The sequence below is a fragment of the Miscanthus floridulus genome, chromosome 8 (genome assembly GCF_019320115.1).
Source record: "Miscanthus floridulus cultivar M001 chromosome 8, ASM1932011v1, whole genome shotgun sequence".
Classification (NCBI taxonomy): domain Eukaryota; kingdom Viridiplantae; phylum Streptophyta; class Magnoliopsida; order Poales; family Poaceae; genus Miscanthus; species Miscanthus floridulus.
The window spans coordinates 38,279,282-38,295,810 of NC_089587.1; the positions used below are offsets into that span (position 1 = coordinate 38,279,282).

The following is a 16,529-nucleotide window of genomic DNA, read 5'->3' on the forward strand; positions in this document are numbered from 1 at the left end:
ACTTGATTCTCTTGTAAGCCGCCATAGGCGTGTAACCCAAAACTCTTGAGATAGTGAGATTGTTGCTGGCTGGTGCCCGTGGTTTTTCCCCTTCACATCGGAGGGGTTTTCCACGTTAAATCATATGTCTCCTCTGTGGCTCGATTCTTTACTTCATATTCCTATACGTCGTTCGTAACAAGAATGATCAAAGAACAATCCAAAAAAGTATCCTTGGACACCTCCCCCGCTTAGACATGCTTTACGCCAATCATGGAAACTCCTTGATGACTCAGCCTTCACCTATATATGACCTGGTTGGATTCTAGCTCTTTTAAATAGTGCCAACAAAGATCTCAGAGCAAAATTGATGTTGTTGTTCTGGACAATCTAGCATGACAGGAATGACAATGTGTTCGGGAATGGCCAATGCCCCATCTCTGCTTCGGTAATTTTTTTTGGAAAACTATCTTCGCTCCCTGAAACTTTGTGGAGATACAGCACCTCCAGTTAATGCTAAAGGGAAAAACCCATGCACTTCAAATTCAGGGAAAAACCCATGCACTTCAAATTCGGATTTCTTGTGCCAGAATGATCAAAGAACAATCCAAAAAAGTATCCTTGGACACCTCCCCCTCCGGGATGGATGAAACTCAATGTTGATGTAGGCTTTGATCCTATCACGCGATAGGCAGGCTTGGGTTTTGTTGTCAGGAATCATCTGAGTGGGGTGGTTTTCTCAGGCTGGACTAGCGACCGCTTATATTCCTCAGTTGAAGAAGCTGAAAATCTAGCGGCTTTGACGGGAATACAGAAGGCTCTCTCGTCCTCTACGGGATCTATATGGTTGGAATCTAATTGCCTAGCTGCACTACAAGCACTCAGCAGCAATATTCCAAATCGCTCCCATAGTTGCATCATCATCGAGCGGGCAAAAGAAACGTTAAGACTTTTTAAGGACTTCAAAGTCACAAAATGTCACAGGAGTACTAATGGAGTGGCTCATGCTTTAGGACAATTTAGCAGGAGAGTGTTTTCATCTTGTTTTTTGTCTGAAGGTGTCCCGACCTGCGCGTCGGAAGTCTTGGACTCTGATTGTAATCACGCTCATGATTGAAATATAAGCTCTTTTTCCTGTGTTAAAAAAGTAATCTTTCCATGGACTGGATTGATATGGATGGGTGGGTTGGTTCAGTTAAGTTGCTAAAGCCCATGAACACCCTGCCACCGATCCTCGACGCCAGCTTAGGACACCACCAATGGAGGCTAACGCTGTTAGTAGTTTTAGTATAAATAAAGTGATCAACGTAGACTAGGAAATGTTGAGACTACTATTTACACAATGCAGACTATCACTACTTATGGTTTATATAGAAACTTTTTGTTTTTATCATACCTCACCTTTATTTTCTCTCCCTCTTCTTTTTTAGCATGGACCACATTCTCTCTCCCTAAGCATATGTAGCTTTTACAAGTCATCATAACAAGTATAAAGTATTTTTTTATCAGATCCTACTTGATACTTGGTGCTACGAGTAAGGGGGTGATTGGTTGCCCCGACGGGGTGGTCCTAAGGCCCATCTAGCACGAGTTGGTGTAGTGAGGGCATGATTGGTATCCCGACTCGCACCATTTGCCTGCTCCTCTCCATACCTTTCCCCTCTGCCATCCCGCACGTCTCCGTCTTCTCGATTTCTCCTTCCCTCTCGGTCCTGGCTCGCTCGGTGCTAGGCGGGAACCTTCGCGCCGAGCGTGGGCGATGAGGCCGTCCAGGCCATAAAGCGCGCGCGCGGGTCTCGGCTAGGGTTACCACCCTGACTCGTCGCCTCTCCTTCTACCATTGCTCCGGTGCGAACTCTCGTCTTGCTCTCCCTCGACCTCGGTAGCCCTACCGAGGTGACCCTCACTGGCGGATTTCTCTCGGTCCTCCGACGCTTGGACGGTATATATGCCACCTGCGCTCTTCCCCTCCTCTTCTTTACTGTCATTTTTTGTTGATTTGTTGGTGGATTTTGCTTGAAATGCCAAGAAATCAAGGTTCTTGGTTTGACATCCTCAGATCTGTACGATGCTATACCTGATTTACATGTTCCTAGCTCAGATCTGTACATGATGCTTCATTTTTTGTTTATACCTCATGTTTTGTGTAGATCTTGTACATGTTGATGCCTATTTTGGTGTACACACTGAGCAAAGTGCCTAGAGGTCAATGATGTTGTTTGGTTAACAGTATACGCTAGAGGAGCACCCTTTGGTGTGGCAGCCGCGTCTTTCATTGTTCATTTTGTCTGATTTTTTGCTTGCTAAGCAGTACATACACATGTTGCATGCTCTCTTTCTAATGTTGCCCTCCATCCTGTTGTGGTAGACATGGCGTTTGAAGCTAGGCGGAGAGCTGCCGCTGCTGTGGTTGTTACAGTGGCGGCTTGGTTTTTCATGTGGTTTAGGAGGAGAGTTGAAGATTCGCGCTCAGTCACCTATAGTCCCTTGGCTGAGAGGGACATACAGAGGATGAACAACCTTAGATACATCTATGAATCTGATGATGTGCACTGTGTCAACCTTCTTAGAATGAGGAGGGCCCATTTTTTCCAACTTTGTGACCTTTTCCGTAGTAGAGAGCTTGTCACTGACAGCATACATGCATCTATTGAAGAACAAGTAGCCATGTTCTTACATGTTGTTGGTCACAATGAGAGGTTGAAAGTGCATCTAGCCCTTTAGTGGGTTTTGGATGATTGAATAACAACGTGATTAAAGGACTAACCCGTTTGCTAAGTGTGGACAGGTAATAGGTTATCTTACAGGTACTTAGTGAAAGCCAAAATGATGTGTTGTTGTATAAATAATCTAGTTCAAGCACAAGACAACAATGCAAATGGAATTCATGTGAAGACTTATTTATTGTGGGATTTCCAATGTTCTATGTGAAAGCAAGCTCGTGATTATTAGTTAATGAGACATGAGGGATTGCATATGGAATGGTCTCATATTTGAAGCTTGCTAAATTAAAATAAAAAAGGTAACAATACATATGAATGGATGATTCAACACAAGATGTGACTTGATGGCTTGAGATGGTGAAGATAGCAAGGAAAGGCTTCGAGGTACTAAGCAAGGGTGAAGGGCAAGCGACGGCTTGGCGGCCGAAGAACCTAGCTAGGGTGAAGAAGAAAGTACTTGCATTTAGTTGAGGTACTAATCAAGCTAAGATGGTCATATTGATGTGAAGGATCAAATCTATAATGAAGTATTTGATGGAAGTAACTTGATACATTTGGGATTATTCAAATTTGATGAATGTAATTAAGTCACATGCTCAAGATGGCTATGCTCAAGTGAAAAGATCAACATCAACATGTTAGCACCCTTACCTGATGAAGATTGGAAGGGACGGCATCAATTCAAAAGAAATCAACTCAAGTGGTATAAATTCATTTTTGTTTTGATCTTGAGTTTAATAGGTATGCCGTACTACTAAGAGGGATGCATCATGTTGATAGATAATGTTTCATAAGTGCTCAAGCCAACCCATGTGAGTTTTGAGTATTTGAGCGACAAAAGTGCTAACTGATTTCTTGCTGGTCTGGCAATACCGGACGTGTCCGGTATTCATACCGGACGTGTCCGGTATTTGTCTAGCAGCTGTAAACCTGTTGTTCTCGAGATGGTTCGTCGGGAGTTCTGACGTAGGTCGAGAGTTCCGACGGTCGGGAGTCCCGGCATGGGTTGGGAGTTTCGACGTGTCGCACTTCAACTGACTTGGAGGGTTCACTGTCTTGGTCATACCGGACGTGTCCGGTATGGATGACCAGAAGCCAACGGCTAGTTTTCAAAAGCCTTAAGAGTCGGGAGTTCCGATGGTCAGGAGTTCCGACATGTGTCGGGAGTTCTGACACCTCACTAACTTTAACTCAGTTACATGTTTTTCAAAATTACTGAGGGTCGGGGTTCCGACTTGAGTCGGGAGTTCCGACGGTCGGAAGTCCTGGCATTCACCGGGAGTTCCGACGCCTCATAACTTCACTGTAACTAAGTTACCGTTGGCGCAGTGTGAGTCATACCGGACGTGTCCGGTATGCATACCGGACGTGTCCGGTATTGCAATAGCTATAAAACGGCTAGTTTTCCTTGGGGGCTATAAATACCCCCAAGCCTCCACCTTTGGAGGTTGCTGATTCTGCTGAGATAGACACACGTTTTTGAGCCTTGCCAACTCTCCTAAACCCTCTCTTAGTGAGTGTGTGATCCAAATTGCAAAATCAATTTGTGGGTTGAGAAAGAATTTAAAAAAGAGAGCAGGCCACCACTTGAGCACTTGTGCATATTGTCAATCTCGTGATTCGCATTTGTTACTCTTGGATTCTTCGGTCCTAGACGGCTAGGCGTCGCCGGAGAGCAACCGAGAGATTGTGGTTGCTTCGGAAAGTTTGTAACGACCGATTCCGCCGCCTCGGAATCATTTAGTGGAAGGAGGAAAAGGAGTTGGAAAAGACTCCGGCTAGAGTGACCTTCGTGGTACCCTCTAGGGCTGACCTTCGCTGGGTCGCCCGCAGCCCCCTCAACGGAGAGTAGGACTCGAACGAGTCCGAACTTCGGTAAAACAAATATCATGTCTTAATTCGCATTTCATTTGATATTTGTGTTGCTCTAGTTATTCTGCAGGCTCTCTGTGTATATTACTATCTCTAATAGTTTCCTGTAGTTTGGATTGAAGATAGAAATCAAAAGGAGCAAATTCGGGGCTGTTCCACAGAAGTCGTGAATACCGGACACGTCCGGTATATCTACCGGACACGTCCGGTATTAGCCCCTGCACCAAACTGATTTGTATTGTGTTCTAACTCTTTGGTTGCAGGCATTTGGCTCCTAGATTTATTTAGTATTTTTATATACTCTGTGGCTAACTTGTGAGGGGTGGTACTACTCGTTATTTGGAGTTTCCATTTTGGAAACTCTCTTTACTTATCGTTTCCGTATTTAGAGGTGTTAATTTTCAGAAACACCTATTCACCCTTCTCTAGGCGGCATCCTAGGTCCTTTCAATTGGTATCAGAGCGAGGTTCTCACCTAAAGCTTCACCGCCGTGAGAAAAGGATGTCGACGCCTATCGAGTTGGAGCCGGTGCTTCTCCAAAATGATGGTTCAAACTTTCTAACTTGGTCAATACATGTACTCAATGCATTTAGAGATATTAGTCCTCTTGTTGAGCATATTGTGGATGCAAGCATACCTCTTTCTATAGTTGATTGGAGTAACTACAAAAATTTGTCAAAAGAGGAAGAGATATGCGTGCAACTCAATGCTCAAGCTATTAATGTCATTTTGAGTATATTAAGTGTAGAGGTTCAAGATGAGGCAATATTCAATGGACAACCACCTCCGGAGAGTGCTCATCTCATTTGGACTAGACTTTTTGATTTATATGGAAAATCCAAATGTGATGATGCACTTGAGATCGAGTCAATGGAAAGTATGTCCATTGTGTCTTCATACAGCGAAGAAGCCTCACAAGACCTCAAGAGTGCCGAGCCGGAGCAAGAAGTGCAAGCAGCACATGACCTGATGTCTGCCTGCATGTACCGGACGTGTCCGGTATGCCTGCCGGACGTGTTCGGTATGGCCGAGGCAGCCGACCAACAAGCTGCTGTTTGCAACGATGCTCAAGCCCGGTGGCAACCAAGTGATGAGTCAATCTCAGTATCTCATGATACTCATCACTTGTGTCTCATGGCCAAGAAAAGCAAGAAGAAGAGTAATAAGAAAGATCAAGAAAAGGAGAAGGCTCAAGTGGATGATCAAGATAAGAGTGATATTGAAGTTGAAGACAACTACAACCTTGATCATCTCAACCATAAAGAAAAGTTCATCATCATGAATATAGTTGAAAAGAATGATGAGCTTGAAGAAGAGATTGAGAAGCAAGAGCAATCGCTTCAAAATCAAGAAAAGTTTCTCATCTCCAAATTGCAAGAGCTAAAGGCAATAAATGAGAGGTATGAAAAATTATCAATTGAGCATGCTTTAGTTACTAACTCCTCTTCTAATGTTTCACAACTAGAGAAGGAAAACTTTGAGCTCAAGGCAAGGCTAGATGAACTATCAAGCAAGTATAATGAGCTACAAGCAAATTATGTTCATCTAAAGTGCTCTCATGAGGAAGTAGTAGAATCAAGCATCATGCTTGAGGTGGCTCATGAGGTTGTGATTACATCGGTAAAATTCTCTCAACCTCTCACACATCCGCTCACTAGTACACCATCTCAATTAAATGTTTCTTGTACTAATGAATGTGCTCCTCAAGCAAGCCAATCTTCGATTGAGCTAAATCTTATAGAAAACATAGAGCTCAAAGAAGAAGTGCAAAGATTAAAGAAAGATGTGATTCGGTTGAAGGGTAAGGAGAAAGCACAACCTTCTCAAGATAACCATGATAACATGGTGAAGAAGCTTGAGAAGGGTTCAAACCTTGCTTCCTCCAAAGTCCAACAAAAGAATCACATCTCAAGCAAGGCCAACACAACCAAGAGCAAGAAACATGGAAAAAGGATGTGCTATGGTTGTGGATTGTATGGACATGAGTGGGCTATGTGTCCACACAAGAGTTGGGCCAACAAGGTTGAAGCCACAAATCAAAAGGCTTCTACCAAGAAATGCCCAATGTACAAAGAGGCAAGAAAGGAAGCCCAAGTTGCAACAAGAAGATGCTATGGATGCAATGAGATGGGCCACAAGGTTGATAGATGTCCATACAAGCAAAGCAAGCATAAAGCAAACAAAGGCCGCATATGCTATGCTTGTAAAAGAAAAGGGCATCTAAGCTATGAATGCCCAAATGGTAACTCACCTAAGCCGAACACATTTGTTTATAATGATATACTTAGGAAGACCACAAATAGAGTTGGCATTAGCAAGGTGATGTGTTCACCACAAACTAATGCTAAAGCCATTTGGGTGCCTAAGCACTTGTTGACTAACTCAAAAGGACCCAACAAGAGTTGGGTACCAAAGTGTGCTTAGGTTAATGATGTAGGTACTTGGTGATGAGATGAAATCTTCAGGGTGGTTGAGCAAGCAATTTGACTATATTCACTTAATCTATCAACCAATTCTTATCATAATCTCTTATATGGTTGACCCGAAGATAATTCAATGAACATATCATATATTTCATCCTCACCATTGGTAACAAGTACCTAAACCTTGTAGGATAGCCACTTTGTTAGTTTTGTGTTCTATAGTTCACAAATAGGTACATTTGTGAAATAATGAAAGTGGCTAATAAGATTCAATTAAAAGGAATTCTACTTTGCCATATGATGCTTTTAACGACTCTCTAGTAAAGCAATTCATTTGTTGAGATGCAAGTTTACAATAAATACTAGAGCTAAAATTACAAGCAGTGAATTAATTGGTTCTGTCCTGAACCTATCGGACGTGTCCGGTATTACTATCGGACGTGTCCGGTATGGCCAGGGATAAAAAGATAGTGCTTCTGTTCTGTGTATTCCGGACGTGTCTGGTATATATACCGGACGTGTCCGGTATTACAGGAACCAGAACACTAATTGGATTCCAACTGAGTTTTTGATTCATATATGTTCATATATCACTAATTCACTAAGAAGCTTGTAATTTATTAAATCTAAGTGGATTGTGAGCATCTCCCGAACTTAATTTTAAATATGGCAATTTTTATTTAGTTTATGGTCAAAATAGAAAATTGACTCCCAAATTCTTAAAAGAATAAAGTGCTTGTAGAAAGTCATTCAAAATACTTGAAGCACTTATTTAGGGGGAGCTAAATTTCTATTTTGCACCATTGTGGACTAACAAATTTATCTAGCATTCTTTGTAGTCCTTTGGATGAAAAATTGAATTTGTATCAAGCATGATTACTTGGCAATCAAGGTCAACATAAAGATTATCATGCCATGTATCTTCTTAGTGGTATTCTTGTGGGCTCAAGGCAAAGGTATGTTTTTACATACATGCATTGTAAATGCATCTAAGGCCCTTTATATGTTAGAATGTGCATTTGTGTGACATAGGAGAGATGTTTTTCAAAACCCCTAACTAGCATGAGTAGGAAGTGTGAATTTGAAAAACTATTTGAATCTTGGTCTTTGTGACCTAGCCTTGCCATGTGATGATTATAGCTCTCCTTGATTTTTTGATTGGCTAATCACACATGACATGGCTTTCTTAAGTCCATAATCTACTATGTCTCTCTCTCTCTCTCAAGTAAGCGAAATCTTGTATATGCCAAATATTTGGAAAATAGAAAATCAATTTATGGCATTGGATAAGGAAAGTGATGATACTCGGTTTGGATCAAGATTATATGCCTTTTTGACTAAGATATAATAGAAAAGGGGATTGGAAGAGACAAAACACATTTTGGAATAAGTTGGGCCAGCCCGCGTATACCGGACGTGTCCGATATGCTACCGGACGTGTCCGGTATGAGCGGGACTATAAAAACAGAGAGTACCCCTTCGGCCCAAACAGACTTGCCTCCTCCAAATCAACCAGCCGATGCCCTTCTTCCCACCTAGGGCGACCAAGGATTTCATTAAGGAAAAGAGAGAGAGGGAGATTGCATTGGGGAAGGCTTAGATCAAGGATTGAAGGCCCGTGGATTTGGATTTCACATCGCTCTCTCTTCTCTCCTCTCAAGGTACCCTAATCACGGACCTCGTCCGATCTACTTGGTCAATACATGATTTGAAAATTCCTTCGGTCAATATGCTGCATTGGTGATGGAGAAGCAATGCCCAAAGTTTGGTATTAATCCGTGTTGGTTTGAATCAAGGAACCCTGGTTAGGGTTGCTGGTCGCCCATACCGGACATGTCCGGTATGCTACCGGACGTGTCCGGTATGGCCCAACAGAGCAGGCTGTCTGCTTCCTTTGATTCAATCCTATCCTACAATTGTATATTAGGCATAGTTTCTTCTGTATCTATGTTTTGCAAACCTTGTGATAATGGTGTGTCGAGGTGATTGTAAAACCTTAGATAAAAGAATCTATGTCTAATTACAATTCGAGAATAAGCTATGGGCATGTATCTAAAATTCTTTGGAAATCTTTGGATATAGGACAGCAGCCATGAGTGGACGACAGGAGCCGAGGTCCAAGCACAGGCATGATCCAGCACTTGAGAAGTACAAGAAGGCGAGACAGGATATGCATCCTGGATTTCAGCCGACCAGCAGGAGGTCCTCTAGGGCTGCCTCTAGTGCAGCAGCTCAGTATGCAGAGGGGTCCGGGAGCTCTTCTTCTGACACAGACACTGATGAGTTCAGAGTGGAGTCTAGAGATGAAAGAAAGAGGAAGAGCACTGACAGAGAATCAGATGGTGACAGCTCAGATGAGGAGCAGGAGATTGAGGAGGAGGAGCCAGTTCCTCCAGTTCAGCACTAGCCTGGTCAGGGGATGCACTATGGTCTCCTTGAGACACGTCTGCCCAATGTACCCTCCTATGTTTCCAGGGTTGATTACAGAGGAAAGGGTATGACCAGGAGAGCTAGAGATGAGCGAAGGGTTGATCCGAGGAGCTTACCTAAGGTTCAGTACGATCACCGCTTCTAGATAGCCTTTCACTTGGATTTCTACTCCAGTGTTATTCTCACCAGGAACCCTATGATTGCTAGGTCTCAGTGGATTGACTGACAGTACGTTACAGAGTTGTAGAAGGCCTCAGTTGATCATGCCATTGCCATTTGCCAGTGCACTGGGGTTTATGAGATCATGGAGTTCCAGCATGACTAGAACACAGAGGTAGTAGCTCAGTTCTATGCTACTCTGTTTGTTGAGGAGGATGAGCGGCGGATGCACTAGATGCTTGAGGGCCAGTGGTACAGTGTTGACTATGATGTTTTTGCCGCCCAGCTTGGCTTCTCAGAGGATGATCTCCAGAGGGACAGGATCCACACCGAGCAGGTGTTACCCCCTGAGCAGCTCGCATATATGTATCCTCCTGGTGGTGATAGAGGAGCTATGGGGAAGGTTCTTGGTCTTCACCCTACCTACAGATACCTGGACAGGATGTTCAGGAAGACTATTGACTGCAAGGGTGGAGACAAGGGCAACATTGCTGATTATTCTAGGAACCTACTCTACAGGATGGCACCTGATGCTCGGCCCTTCAGCGTGTTTGATTTTATTTGGTCCGAGATCAGGAGTGTTGGAGAGAGGCCCCTCAAGGGCTATGGTTTTGCTCCTTATATCATGCATATGATTGAGCAGGTGACTGGGCACACATTTGAGTATGATAAGATTCATAAGGCCCTAAAGATTATTGCAGATCTGCCTGAGACAGGGTTACCTCCAGCAGGACCAGGAGGAGGAGCAGCAGCACCAGAGGTAGATGCACCTAGGAGTGGTGCACCAGCAGGAGCCTCAGCTTCACCACGTGCTCCTTCACGTTCTACTTCATGCCGTGGCAGTCCTCCTTCGCCTATCCGTAGGCTTTTCAGCTCCATATTTGGGATGTGCCATGACATCCAGACTAGGCAGTAGAAGGAGAGGGAGGCTAGGAGGAAGGACACTCGGACTTTGAAGCAAATTGCTTCTAATCTTGAGCTTGATCCTCCTAGATCTCCTCTATCAGATGAGGCAGCTAGTGAGCCTGAGACTGAGGAGCAGCAGTAGACTAGATATGATAGAGAGTATGTTGAGTTCATACAGCGACAGCAGCAGCAGCAGGCACCTGAGCACCCTGACACTCTACCACTTCAGGCTCGTGTGCCTACTCACTCTCAGCCACGTCCCAGCACTGCCGACGATTATGCTACAGATTGGTGGAGTGACTTGACAGGTGGTGGCAGCTACTATGGCTCTGGTGGCTACGACCCATCTGGTGCCGGTGGTTCTCGTCCGGCTGGTGTTACCCGCTCTGATGACGAAGATGCTGGGAGAGATGATGATGATGATGATGATGATGAGTGATGCCAGAGATTAGTGACAGCTTGTAGCCCCTTTGTCCTTAGTATGTCATTGTTGGACCTTTGTGGTGATAGATGACAAAGGGGGAGAGAGACTGATTAAAGCTTCAGGATAGTTTCATTTGCTTATCTTTGTACCTGAAGATATGTACTGTAGGTTGTAGGTTGTTTTTGAGCTTCATTGATTATATCTTGTGAGAGATGAGACTTATCTTTATCTATGTATCTCTTGAGACATGTTCTTTATCTATATATCAGTGGTTTCTGGACTTGAGAAAATTTGTAATGAGTGCTATGTGTGAATTACATATGTCATATTTATTTTCATAAGGACTATGCATGCTAGAATGAAAATATTTGATGTGATGCTTTTATATTTATTCTTGCATGATATATCTTGTCATATGCATCATGGTTTCACTTTGTCACACACACATGCACCCCACGGATGCAATGATTTAGGGGGAGTCTCCTATATGTTTTAGTATATGCAATTGACAATTGAGGTCTTTTTGGGAATTCTAATCATAAGCACATATTAAGGGGGAGCCTCTCATAAATCATTGAACCCAAAAGTTTAAATGTTTATATCATTTTGTAAGCTTTAATCAAGTTGTCATCAATCACCAAAAAGGAGGAGATTGAAAGTGCATCTAGCCCTTTAGTGGGTTTTGGATGATTGAATAACAACGTGATGAAAGGACTAACCCGTTTGCTAAGTGTGGACAGGTAATAGGTTATCTCACAGGTACTTAGTGAAAGCCAAAATGATGTGTTATTGTATAAACAATCTAGTTCAAGCACAAGACAACAATGCAAATGGAATTCATGTGAAGGCTTATTTATTGTGGGATTTCCAATGTTCTATGTGAAAGCAAGCTCATGATTATTAGTTAATGAGACATGAGGGATTGCATATGGAATGGTCTCATATTTGAAGCTTGCTAAATTAAAATAAAAAAGGTAACAATACATATGAATGGATGATTCAACACAAGATGTGACTTGATGGCTTGAGATGGTGAAGATAGCAAGGAAAGGCTTCGAGGTACTAAGCAAGGGTGAAGGGCAAGCGACGGCTTGGCGGCCGAAGAACCTAGCTAGGGTGAAGAAGAAAGTACTTGCATTTAGTTGAGGTACTAATCAAGCTAAGATGGTCATATTGATGTGAAGGATCAAATCTATAATGAAGTATTTGATGGAAGTAACTTGATACATTTGGGATTATTCAAATTTGATGAATGTAATTAAGTCACATGCTCAAGATGGCTATGCTCAAGTGAAAAGATCAACATCAACATGTTAGCACCCTTACCTGATGAAGATTGGAAGGGACGGCATCAATTCAAAAGAAATCAACTCAAGTGGTATAAATTCATTTTTGTTTTGATCTTGAGTTTAATAGGTATGCCGTACTACTAAGAGGGATGCATCATGTTGATAGATAATGTTTCATAAGTGCTCAAGCCAACCCATGTGAGTTTTGAGTATTTGAGCGACAAAAGTGCTAACTGATTTCTTGCTGGTCTGGCAATACCGGACGTGTCCGGTATTCATACCGGACGTGTCCGGTATTCATACCGGACGTGTCCGGTATTTGTCCAGCAGCTGTAAACCTGTTGTTCTCAGGATGGTTCGTCGGGAGTTCTGACGTAGGTCGGGAGTTCCGACGGTCGGGAGTCTCGGCATGGGTCGGGAGTTCCGACGTGTCGCACTTCAACTGACTTGGAGGGTTCACTGTCTTGGTCATACCGGACGTGTCCGGTATGGATGACCAGAAGCCAACGGCTAGTTTTCAAAAGCCTTGAGAGTCGGGAGTTCCGACGGTCGGGAGTTCCGACATGTGTCGGGAGTTCCGACACCTCACTAACTTTAACTCAGTTACATGTTTTTCAAAATTACTGAGGGTCGGGGGTTCCGACTTGAGTCGGGAGTTCCGACGGTCGAAAGTCCCGGCATTCACCGGGAGTTCCGATGCCTCACAACTTCACTGTAACTAAGTTACCGTTGGCGCAGTGTGAGTCATACCGGACGTGTCCGGTATGCATACCGAACGTGTCCGATATTGCAACGGCTATAAAACGGCTAGTTTTCCTTGGGGGCTATAAATACCCCCAAGCCTCCACCTTTGGAGGTTGCTGATTCTGCTGAGATAGACACACGTTTTTGAGCCTTGCCAACTCTCCTAAACCCTCTCTTAGTGAGTGTGTGATCCAAATTGCAAAATCAATTTGTGGGTTGAGAAAGAATTTGAAAAAGAGAGCAAGCCACCACTTGAGCACTTGTGCATATTGTCAATCTCGTGATTCGCTTTTGTTACTCTTGGACTCTTCGGTCCTAGACGGCTAGGCGTCACCGGAGAGCAACCGAGAGATTGTGGTTGCTTCGGAAAGTTTGTAACGGCCGATTCCGCCGCCTCGGAATCATTTAGTGGAAGGAGAAAAAGGAGTTGGAAAAGACTCCGGCTAGAGTGACCTTCATGGTACCCTCTAGGGCTGACCTTCGCTGGGTCGCCCGTAGCCCCCTCAACGGAGAGTAGGACTCGAACGAGTCCGAACTTCGGTAAAACAAATATCGTGTCTTAATTCGCATTTCATTTGATATTTGTGTTGCTCTAGTTATTCTGCAGGCTCTCTGTGTATATTACTATCTCTAATAGTTTCCTGCAGTTTGGATTGAAGATAGAAATCAAAAGGAGCAAATTCGGGGCTGTTCCACAGAAGTCGTGAATACCGGACACGTCCGGTATACCTACCGGACACGTCCGGTATTAGCCCCTACGCCAAACTGATTTGTATTGTGTTCTAACTCTTTGGTTGCAGGCATTTGGCTCCTAGATTTATTTAGTATCTTTTATATACTCTGTGGCTAACTTGTGAGGGGTGGTACTACTCGTTATTTGGAGTTTCCATTTTGGAAACTCTCTTTACTTATCGTTTCCGTATTTAGAGGTGTTAATTTTCAGAAACGCCTATTCACCCCGCTCTAGGCGGCATTCTAGGTCCTTTTAGAGGTTTAGGGTGGTTGACCTTACCTTCAGGAGGTCCGCAGAGACAATTAGTAGGTTCTTCCAGAAGGTGTTATATGCAGTAGGAGAGCTGAGGAATGAATTGATTGTCCCTCCTGCTACCAATGTCCATCCTAGGATCCTTGGGAGCAGAAGGTGGTACCCCTATTTCAAGGTTGGTATCCATAACTTGTCATACATAGGTCTCATGCATTATCAGTTTAGTGTCAATGTTCACTTGCACTTATGTTTTTTCAATTAGGACTGCATAGGAGCAATTGATGGTACTCATGTATTAGCTAGAGTGCCTGTGAAGATGCAAGCTGCCTTTAGAGGCAGGAAGCACACCATCACACAAAATATGTTGGCAGTCATGGACTTTGACCTCAGATTCACCTATGTGCTTGCTGGTTGGGAGGGATCTGCACATGATGCTCTTATCTTGTCTGATGCTCTTGAAAGAGATGATGGCCTTAGAGTGACACCAGGTATCATCCAAACAAAAAAAACATTGACACTTTGCTTAATCCTAAATGAAACTACTAAAACATGTTCCTATCTGCTAATTTTTAGGCAAATTCTATCTTGTCGATGCTGGCTATACAGTGAGGCCTGATTTCTTGCCACCATTTCGTGCCACAAGGTACCATTTGAGGGAGTTTGGTTCAAACCGACCTCAAAATCAAAGAGAGCTTTTTAATCTAAGGCATTCGTCTCTTAGAGTAACAGTTGAGAGGGCTTTTGGGGCTCTAAAGAATAGATTTAGGATATTGGACAACAAACCTTTCCACCCATACAAGACCCAAGTTAAGCTTGTTCTAGCCTGTTGTATTCTTCACAATTGGATTCTCAGGCATGGGCAGGACGAGCATGTGCCTGCTGAATCCATATGGACACCTAACATCAATGATAATGCCTCACAACCAGATTATGTTCCTGACAATGGTACCTGGGCACAACAGAGGAAGACTTGGGCTGCACAGATGTGGCAAAACAGGGGGAATTCTAGGGTGTAGTGGCATGGTGTGTGTACTGTTTAGTAGCATTGGAGAAACTTGTATTTTTACTAAGACCTATGGCACTTTGCAATGATATAGTACCTATTCCTTTTCTACCTATTTGATCTGTTCAACTTGTATTTCATACCATGCAATTTGTTTTCCTTACGTACTGGTTGTAGATAGGAAATGGACAATGTGCCTGACCAGGTTGTTAACATTGGTGGTGAGGATAATGTGGTGCAACAGGGTGGGATAGTTGCTGCTGATGATGGCAACCAAGCAGCCCCTCAGCCCAATGGCCCTATGCACAACAGAGAAGGAAGCTTGCCCCAGAGGAAATAGACCTCATGAATGGAATGATCAAGGCTGTAGAGTCTGTAGGAGATGTCCTCAAGACTCCACATCACATTGAGGTGCATCAGGATCTTTATGGTTGTGTTATGGACTGCCCTAGGTACTCACAGGAGGCACTCATGTTTGCCCTGGTTTACCTGCTGAAGAACAAGACTGAGGGACTTTGCTTTGTTTAGATGACAGAGGCTCATAGGATCCTGTGGCTTAGGACCTACCCGAGCACAACCTACTTTGCTTAGATGCATACTAGCTGGCCTCTCCACTTTTGCATATAGCCATGCTAACTATCTTATGCTGTAGGAAGTATTTTGATGTGTAGCACTTACCTCAACTGATGCTACAAAGAACCATTTGCCGCCTAACCAAGGTTGCATCTAGTTTGGAATAGCATAGGAGCCATGGTGATGGATGTGAGGCTTTGTTCATCTGTGTGGTGTAGACATTAACAAAGGGTGATTGTCAGTTCACCTAATACATTTTAGATGCTGTTATTGTTCTTGTAGGAGGTCCTATTTGGCCGATGATGCAAACTATAGCAATCTAAGGTGGCTTGGGTATTATTCCTATTGTTGCTTTATTGTCTGCTTGTGTTTTCTCATGTCTTTCATCAAACCATGGGATACATCCATTCCCAAGCAACTGTTGTAGGCATGCCTACCGGATGGCTAGGATGGACATGTCCCACGGTTTCATGGGAGTCATGAACTTGCCTTAGCAATTTGTGTTCTTATTTGCCACCTGGGATGATTGCAGTTTTTGTCTAAGGCTGATACAATTGTGAGATCCTTTTCTTGCCTATGAAGATAACAGTGCCAGTTTGAGTAATGGATTATGCACATTGTTGACCTTGGACTTGTGAGGTACTAGAGCATTGTTTCTTCTATCTTCTGCTTATGCTTCTCATGGCTGTAATCAAACCATGTGAGACATCCATGCCCAAGCAACAGCTGGACAATTCTGATGATTTGATGGCTGGGCTGGATGTCTTTCATGGTTTCATTCCTATAATGATCTTGGTTTTCTACAATCTGTTTGAGGTTTGTTGCTGTCTATGTTTCTTAAGCTCCAAGTTCAAGGTCAAATGAAAAGACAATTAAATCTGAGGCAAATCGATTGAACTACCCCTCATCTTATCAACATCTTATACTTGCTTTTATGTGTTTTTAAGGGGCAAATGGCTTGGTATGTTGTGTACCGTGATAGAGTTCCTGGGGTATATGCAACCTGGGCTAGATACAA

General features: G+C 43.4%; 1 protein-coding gene across 1 annotated transcript; it reads left to right on the forward strand.

Annotated features, from left to right (window-relative positions):
- The first annotated feature begins 2,349 nt into the window (after window positions 1-2,349).
- LOC136468896 (protein ALP1-like) lies at window positions 2,350-14,951 on the forward strand. The gene is made up of 4 exons (XM_066467300.1): window positions 2,350-2,678; window positions 13,942-14,110; window positions 14,198-14,423; window positions 14,509-14,951. The coding sequence occupies exons 1-4, from the start codon at window positions 2,350-2,352 to the stop codon at window positions 14,949-14,951; spliced, it is 1,167 nt and encodes a 388-aa protein (XP_066323397.1).
- Window positions 14,952-16,529: the final 1,578 nt, after the last annotated feature.

Bases quoted from the DNA above. Each gene is read 5' to 3' on its own strand.
- LOC136468896 (XM_066467300.1), top strand. From the start codon at position 2,350: ATGGCGTTTGAAGCTAGGCGGAGAGCTGCCGCTGCTGTGGTTGTTACA. The intron at 2,679-13,941 runs GTTGAAAGTGCA...GTCCTTTTAGAG, and splicing joins GTTGTTGGTCACAATGAGAG to GTTTAGGGTGGTTGACCTTA. The intron at 14,424-14,508 runs GTATCATCCAAA...GCTAATTTTTAG, and splicing joins TGGCCTTAGAGTGACACCAG to GCAAATTCTATCTTGTCGAT.